The following is a 9,226-nucleotide window of genomic DNA, read 5'->3' as shown; positions in this document are numbered from 1 at the left end:
TCTCTTCCAGAAACACTTTCTCAGACACAACCAGAAATAAGGTTTTACCAGCTATGGACATTCCTTAGCCCAGTCACATTGACGCATAAATCATCACACCAGCTCCAACACATGAGCCAATTCCTTAAATCTCTCTCTCTCTCTCTCTCCACACACACACACACACACACACACACACACACACACACACACACATCCTGTTGGTTGTTTCTCTGGTGAACTCTCACTGATACATTGAATGAGTAGCCTGGCTGTATTTCTAGCAGAAAAACTGGAAAATATGCTTATGTGTTGGCTAAATTATTCCAGGACAAGGGTCAGCAGTGCCTAGAATACCAGTAAGCTCAGATATAAAACTTTCAGATGTACATTGGGGGAAATATACTACCCTGCTAGGTTATAGAAACAAACTTTTCTAAGGCTTCTCTTTTGAAATATTTTTACTGGGTGAGGTCACACACCCAACACAGAGTGGAAATGTAATCAGGTTGATAGGAGATGAATATAGACAGTAGAGTGATGTCTGAAGTCCCTGTCGTTGACATGTGAAACTGATCTCCAGTCACCCCATAAAACTCTTAGTGTTCCTTATTGTCATCCACATAGCAGACGAAGCATGAAAATAAGAGGTGCTCAGTTAATATCTCAGCTACCTCTTCAGGCATTACGGAAGCAACCAAAGTCCTGTGATTCTGAATCCAGCATTCTTTGCACTGATTTATATCAAAATACAACACTAAATGAAATCAGAACAAAAGATCCCATATTAAAGTCTTTAAATGGAATATTATAGCTAGACTATCACATATGCTCAGCCTCCATATCAGTCTGGGCCCAATCAGGAGAGAGAAACTATTTAAACAGGAGAATTTTAATACAAGGAATTATTAAACTATGGTAAGAGTATCTACAAGAAAAATCTATATAGTTTCTGTAGGGGACAAGGCCCTTGGCCTTGTGGTTTCACTTAAAAATCAACTTGCAAAAGGCAGATTAATCAGAGAAAAGTCATACACATTTATTTAATGTATATATAGATGAAAGCCTTCAGAATGAAAGGCCCAACCATACAGGAGACATTGCTCATTTTTATGCTTAGGTTCAACAATGTATGGTGAGCTGTGTAGAAATATGGTTGGACAAAAAGGTATGATCTAATGCTAATAGACTGAGTGGGAAAATTCAGCAAAGTTTCACTATCTAGATTGTTCTTCACTTCTCTGAGCATGGGGTAGGTCCCTCTCTGGAATGGGAGTCCCGTGACCTACAGTCAAACAAGGTAGGTCAGATAATTTCTTTATTGCCAGTTTTTATATAGAAAAGAAGAGGGAAAATTAGAGTAGTATTTTTAGCATTTATGCTGGCTTTGGGGAAAAAGGGTCCTGGTTTCTATGACCCACCTTGGGGAAGTAAGATTCTAGCTTCTATGGCTAGCCTCTGGGGAGAATGGGACTGAGACAGGAGGGCAGGATGTCAAAGAAAAACCTTTGCTTCTGAGGCCTTCATTTGGGGGTATTGTTTTCTAAGTCCCAACATATCCAAAGGCTGAGAGAGAGTACCCAAGGAAGGACAAATTTGGAAAGGTCACCCAATCTACAGGGCTAAGGTTCAGACCTTGCTGAAAGTCTATTGTAATTGCAGTCCAATGGATTGCAGAAACGTCAGCCAGTTTGACACAGACCTCTTCTGCAGTCACTGAGCAAACAGGAAGCAACCCTCCAGAGGACAGGTGAGGCACAGTTAGAATGCAGGCAAGCCCCAGACAGCGCTCGATGCAAGGGCATGCACAGGGAGTGGGATCCCCAGTGGTAACCCTCTAGCACATAGGCAGGGCTATAGCCAATGGCCAAGTATGTGGTCATGCAGAAGAACTGGGAGTGCCAGTGTGGCAGGAGGCCTAGAGTGTACCATATCCTGTCAGGAGAGCTGGATGTTGTAAGAACTGTGGAATACCAAACCTGGAAGGACTCAGGAACAGAGAGAGTCAGGACACTGGTGCAGGTGCATGATGTCCATGTAAAGATGGCAATAGCAAAGTGATCACCAGACCAGGCTGGAGCTGTGAGGGCATCAGAAACCACACATTCTGGGTCTGTGGCTGGCATGGTGCACCACCAGATACTCTCACAGCCACACTGTTAACCCACCACAAACTGGAAACAGCAGAAATCCCTTCCACTTGCAATGCAGCTATAGTGCTCACTACTGAGAAACCACAACATATGTTTACTGGAAAGGAGAAATGCCTAAAGCAATTCTGTCCATTATCGCTGAACATGTATTGAAGGTGAATTTGAAGGTGAGGTGCAATACATTGATAACAGGCACAGTCTACCCTCCTGGTTGCCTCCATGTGAACCCTTTGACACACATCCGAATTCCCTTGCAGCGGCAAAACATTTTCTACCTAACATGATACATCAATCCTTCTTGTAAAGTGAAGTGCCCACTCTTACCTAAATTTAGATGACCAGGATTCTCAAGTGATTGCAATTATCATGGGATCTATTAAGTACTCCTCAAATTCAGTCAGGTTCCCATTGAATATTATCTTACCTAAAGACAAGTAAAGTTAATCTCCCATGAAGTTGTGCATAAAATTAAAAATAAGAACCAGGATAGAAAATAAAAGAGTGGTACACATATTCAAATAAAAGCATTCATATGATAAGCATAGAGAAATATGCGAAGGAACAGTAGTCTTTGTTTCTGTAATTTGTCTCAAGGTCTGAGCTCTTCAATTACTAATTATAATTTTCTCTCACCCTCAGCTAAAATCTTAAAAGCTTTATTTACTTCAATTCTTTACCTAGTAAAGCTATCCAAACTTCCATTTCCCAGGGGTCTCAGTTCAGGGGTCCCTGAACCACCCTAAATTTTTTGTTGTTGAGGTAGGTTTCCATTAACATTTACTATTGAGCATGTGCAGTATGGAGAATAATGGCATTGCAAAGATGTCCACATCCTAATCCTTGAAAATTTAATATGTTGTGTTACAAGACATATAGGAACAAAGATTGCTAATTTAGGCTGGGCACGGTGGCTCATGTATGTAATCCCTGTGCTTTGGGAGGCCAAGGTGGGAGGACGGCTTGCAGCCAGGAGTTTGAGACCAGTGTGGGCAACAAGACCCCATCTCTACACACAAACAAACACACACAAATTAAACAGGTGTGATGATGAGCACCTATAGTCCTAGCTATTTGGGAGGCTGAGATGGGAGGATAATTTGAGCCCAGGAATTCGAGGTTACACTGAACTATGATTGCACTACTGCACTCCAGCTTGGGCAACAGAGCAAGACCCTGTCTCAATAAATAAAATCTTTAAAATATTGCTGATTAAATATAGAGATATTATCCTGGGTTATCTCAGTGAGCCAAATCTAATTACAATGGTTCTTAAAAGTGGAAAAGAAAGACAGAAAAGGGAGAACCAGATTTGGCAGCGTGAGAACTCAATCCAACATTGCCGACTTTGAAGACGGAGGAATGAAGCCATGAGTCCAAGAATGCAGGCAGCTTCCAGAAAGCTGGAAAAGGCAAAGAAAGAGATTGTGCCTTCAGAGCAACAAAGATTGCAGCCCTGCTGACACCTTCATTTTAGCCACGTGATAATCATCTTGGACTCTTCATCTCCGGGACTGTAAGATTAAAAAAAAAACTATGTTGTTATAAGCTATTAAGTTTGTAGTAACATGTTACAGAAGCAATAGGAAATGAACACACTGAAAGTCAAACTTTTATTTCCATGGATTACTTGAAAACTTGACCCATAAATTAAGAGAACAAATTTACATACATAATAGCCACTGAGTCACTGAAGAACTTTTAATCTTTTATTTGAAAACATACCATGTAAATACTATACAAGCATTCATAGTGCATTCAGAATTTCTTCTCACAGGGCAACAACGGATTGCAGCCACGATCCTCCCTGTCATGGATACCCCTACCATCTTCTTCACATTTCAATTCGCCCTGCATTTGGAAGTGCTACATGCTGAAGAGCAGAGTGTCCAGGATGTAAACTCCGTACTAAAATATCAAGCTATTAGCATCTACACACTCCTGTCAAAACAACTTTCCTTCATTCTTACCAAAATCCTGTTCTGATATCTATGTAACTGGGCTCAACATAAACTACTCTAGAGGCCAAAAAAACCCACGAAATTTAGAACCCAAATTGTCACTCTCCTCTAAATGCAACTCCAGCCTTATCCTTCAGCTCCTGAAGTACTACAGAAGTTGAACAATCACTCATTGTGTCTGTAACACCTTCTTCCATAAGAGTGATTAATTCAATCTATGATATTCCCTCCTATATACCTTAGCAATCTTCAGGTCCCATAAGACTTCATTCTAGATATACTGTGTTCTGAATAGAATCTCTAAGCTTTGGAATCTGGTTTTCCTCTTACAGGGTATTACCTATTAATAACTTCCTCACACCACTAAAATCCAACTCACCTATTTTAAAGGACCCTAGGCTTAAGAGCATCAAAAAGCTCTTGGATTAATACAGCTACACTAAAGCCATACCCCATATACAAAGGGGTCACATTCCTATTGGTAAAGGTGTGACTGAAAATTCAATCCTACGTTATGTGAGAAAACCTCTTAGTACAAGTCATTTGTTCATAGCAAAGGCACAAAGTACAACAGATTCACTGCCTCAAAGGCAGGAAAAGGTTATATAGCAGTGGCACATGCTTGATGGCAAAATTATTAAATCCCCTGGATTTTAATGAAATATGACCACACTAGGATCCATGCATCTTCCCCCAGAAGCAGAACATCTTCATATGGAGTTTCTGATGTTGTGTCAAATCAGTAACAAGTAAGACTTTCAAATCCTACAACTCCACTTTAAAGCATATATTGCTTACTCATTGAAGGAACAAGACCACCACACTATAAGGTACAGAGATGAAAAAAAAAATCTGGAATTAGTCATGTAATGTTGAATGAAGAAGATTGTTCAAGGTTTCACAGATGAAGTCCAGGTAAACAAAGTTCCTCTGAGGCAACAAAAGTGCCCTTCTAAGAAAACTAACATGGCAAGGTGGGCTCAGACCACCAAAGGCCAAGAACTTTCTAGCAGACACACAGGAAATGTGGGCCAATTTCTTAAAAGCAAATCAATCTGGAGATTTGACTTGGCAGTTAGCCTCATCTATATATGCCCAAGAGGATTCAAAAGTTATCAGCCTCATTTTTTATTGCCAGGATCTCAGCAACTATTTTTTCCACCAAATTGCAGAGTATGATCAGAAGTGATTTTTGTGAGTTTGGCTTTTAATAAGTTCACAAAGGCAAGGCATACATTAATATGAAAAACACAAAAAATATAATCAAAACCTTTTACAAAATAAGCAATTTAAATATACAACCAAGGTAGTGTACGTAGTACAGTAGTGCTTCTCAAACTGTATCAAGCATCACCGTCTCCATCAGATTGCTGTCCCTCACCCCAAGTTTCTGAATTAGTGGGTCTACAGTGGAACCCAAGATTTTGCATTTCCAATGAGTACCCCCATGCTCCTGGTGCTGCTAGTTTAAGGAGCATAGTTTTAAACCACTGCATTAGAACATGAAAAGAGGCAGGAAGATTGCTTGAGGTCAGGAGTTCAAGTCCAGCCTGGGCAGCATAGTGAGACCCTGTCACTACAAAAAGAAAAAAAAAAATTAGCTAGGCCTGATGGCACACTCCTATAGTCCCAGTTCAAGCGAGAATACCCCCTCTCTTTTCAGGTGGCTGAGAGAGAATCGCTTGATGCCAAGAGTTTGAGGCTGCAGTGAGTTATTATTGAAGGACTGCACTCTAGCCAGGATGACAGAGCGAGACCCTAACTATATTAAAATGAAGAAGAACATGAAAAACACAATTTCAGTCTTGTAGGAGAGAAAGATGCTCATCAGCCAGAGCTATGGGATTGAGGTGTCTGTGTCAGGGTTAGAATGGTGATTTCCCCATTAAGTGTTTCTGTTTGACCTTTGGTCCTAAGTAATTGCGTTTTCATCTCTGGATAAAGATTAGAGTTTTCCTTCAATGCAGGAAGTGGTATCGAGTGAGACAGTCAAACAGATCTGTTCAAGGAGGAGTACGTTCCTCTTATTCCTTCTGAAGGGTCTCCTCTACCTCCTTGTTCTTAAGCTGGGCATTCTCTTCTCTTTTCAACATCTCTTCAAAGATCTCATTATGCATGTAAAAGAAGATGTATCCAGTGCAACGCCTATCCTCCTGCATCTGGGCCTCCTGGATACCTAACACCTGCATATCATTGTAAGTGAACCAGATCTGCTTCTCAAAGTCATAGGCATCACAGATATAATGGCCTGACTTTAGAGTCCTCCCAAGATGGCTGACAACACTAATGAGCCGGTAGGTATGATCTCTCTTATTGTCATTTCTTTTTGTTTCCTTGGCTTTAGATTTTATCTTATCTAAAATGTCTTTGTTTCTTGGGTTCTTATTGGAACCAAGTGCAGGTAGGGAATTCCTGTTAGGCTTTTGGAGATTTAATTCTGTAGGTTTTATGAGGTTCTTTGTGTGCCCCTGGGCACCTGGCTTTGGAAAGCTTCGAGGCAGTGCCTGCTGAGGGGCTTGTTCACAGATTCTCATAGCATCACGCTGCTGAGTCTGTTCAGACACTTTTTGGAATCTTTCTGGAATTCTGACATTTTTATCTTCATACAAATCTTTAGTACGATTGATAATGCTATCAAAAGCTACAAACTTACTGGTTTTCACATATTTCTTTCGTTTTGGATTTTCAAGGACTGCTTGAAAGTGAACTTCTGCAAGACATGTGTCTGGGCTGCTGGCAGGTTTACCTCCAGCTTTGTGCAACTGACAAAGTGAGGTGTCTTCCAGATATGCCATTAAGTGAGCTAACGGTTCTTTTTCAATGAATGCTCGATCTCCTGAGTATGCAGATTCTGGCTTATTTGGTTTAGAATTTTTTCCAAGGTATTTTTGCTTCTGTCTTCTGCTTGCCCCTTTAAAGACTGTCTGGCCTTTTTTTTGTTCAGACTCCGTATCTGATCCAATGTGTGAAGCTAGGATATCTTTGGGTTCCTTTGTTGAAGGCCATGATACACTGATGCTTCCAGAAGTCATCTTTCGAATAACTTTTAATAATTGGAAATCCGTAATTTCTCCATCCTCACTCAAGGGAAGAGGTGGTCTGGTGCCTTCATTGCAATGAGAAGACACTTTTAAATATTTGGAAATGACGACCTCCTGGCCATTCTTCTTTAATGAACGAAACTCATTCAAGCTATAGCGTTTGAGGTGAACAATAAGGATTCTAGGTAGCCTACTGAATGAGTGCACTCCAACAGAAGTCTTGTGCTTACATTTTGCACATTTATACTCAAGCTCTTCTGCCCCAAAAAAAAGATCGAAAGTAGACTGAATAGATGAAGGGCATGCTTTCATTCCTTGCGGAAGGTTGATGGAGAGATAATTATTCAGTTCTGTCTTGACAATAACCTGACCACAAGCTTTACAAGCAATGGAGTGCAACAACTCTAACTCAAAATTAGTAATGACAGGGCAAGAAAACCCATTGGTATCAGGATCATCAGCAAAAACCTGTTTAGGAAAATTATCTTCCCCAAATTCACTTTTAGGCTTCCAAATTGTGTTGAGTTTTTCCATGTTATCTTTCAGCTGATCTAAACAGTGAGCTAAAAACTCATGAGCATCGTTCTGTGCATTGCCATGGAATATCTCTGCAACTGCTGAAATGGCCTTTTTAATATTCAAGAGTAACATCTCCTTGATTTCTATATTATAAGTATCTTTAAAAAAAAGTAGCCGTGCCAAGCACATGGTAAGAGCATTAAGGGGAATTTTACCCCATGGGAAACTCTGATTAAGTAAATCATCAGCAAACGATGGAATCGAAAGTAGAGACTGTAAAACTGCATTCATATAACAGGTGTTTCCCAAATTGGGGAAACCGTGGCATATTTTCTTTGGAAATAATTCAGAAAATAGTTTTAATTTATCCCACTTTGTGTAACCGTCACTATTCCCTGGTTGTAATAGAAATGCCAACACCATTTCCTCAGTGAGAGCTTGGAGAAGTCCAGTGTCATCTAGGTAAGGATTTCCAGTAGCGTTCATGATGCACGAAGATTCACATTTCAATTTCTTATTCTCTTCTAACTCTTTTGACTTCAATTGTTTCTTTCTATTATAGCTTACACACCTCAAACGATCTGCCTTGGATTTCTTGTATTCTACAGAATTACTTTCTTTCAATAAGTCCTCATTCATCTCTGAGCTAGATGACAGCATTCTTTTCCTCTTCTTGTGCTGATTTTCAGGTAACTCTCCGCAAGTAAGTGTTGACGATTTTGATGTAAGCAAAGGCATCCTCTGAAGGACACCTGTTCCCCCACTTCCTTTTGCTATCTCAAAAGATTTCCTACTTGATTTCTCATCAACTTTGTGGAATGAAGTTTTGTTGATTTCCTTCTGTGTTGTTGTGCTAGAAAAGACACTCCTACCCTTACCAGGTCTCACAGGTGACTGAACCTTGTTTTGATGAACTCTGTCCAGGAATGTCTTCAATTGTTCAGCATCTGTGGAGGATAATCCTTCAACAAACAAGACATTATTATTTTGTAAAGTTAAATGCAGGTGATTTTGGTTTCCTCTACAGGATCTTAGGACTACGTTTTGAATATTATTATTCACTTAGCTGAAAAGTGTTATATTTTCCATTTTTGAGATAGAGCACCAGTCTATCTTTCTTCCTTCCTTCCACTGCTTCAATGAATGATTCTTTTGACTTAGACATCCCAGTCTTGCAGTTCCCTATTTGGACAAAACCATGTAGGAGTAGGGCAGCCATGTTTTCTTTACAAATAAAATATATGTATCTCCAATTATTGATAATCTTGAAGTTCCAATCTGGTTTGCAAGTTCAGCTGTGGAGACAACACCAAAGAAATAGTTCATTAGTTCTCTACACAGAATGATCCTATTTCTAGTATTGGCTTTATACTAGAGTCTAGTTCAGGTTCTAGATATCCAGACCTTCAGGAATGAGACCAATGTCTTTTGAGAGCCTTCCATGGCTGCATGAAGTCAGAATCTTGATTCCCAAGACAAGAACACTATGGGAAAAATCAAGAAACATTCTTTAAACTATTACAGAAATGCTAGGCTTCGACAAAACTCAAACTCTACACTCATACACTATATGTAG

At 39.9% G+C, this 9,226-nt stretch overlaps 1 protein-coding gene across 1 annotated transcript; it reads right to left on the bottom strand.

The window, feature by feature from the left end:
- Positions 1–6,114: 6,114 nt before the first annotated feature.
- On the bottom strand, positions 6,115–8,869 carry USP26 (ubiquitin specific peptidase 26). The gene is given in 2 exon segments (XM_023198745.1): positions 6,115–8,706; positions 8,708–8,869. Coding segments are annotated over 2 exon segments (2,754 nt in total).
- Between the last annotated feature and the right edge of the window lie 357 nt (positions 8,870–9,226).

The sequence above is a fragment of the Piliocolobus tephrosceles genome, chromosome 12, assembly GCF_002776525.5.
Source record: "Piliocolobus tephrosceles isolate RC106 chromosome 12, ASM277652v3, whole genome shotgun sequence".
Classification (NCBI taxonomy): domain Eukaryota; kingdom Metazoa; phylum Chordata; class Mammalia; order Primates; family Cercopithecidae; genus Piliocolobus; species Piliocolobus tephrosceles.
Note: the sequence above shows the minus strand (reverse complement) of the source record. Positions and strands in the feature narration are given on the sequence as shown.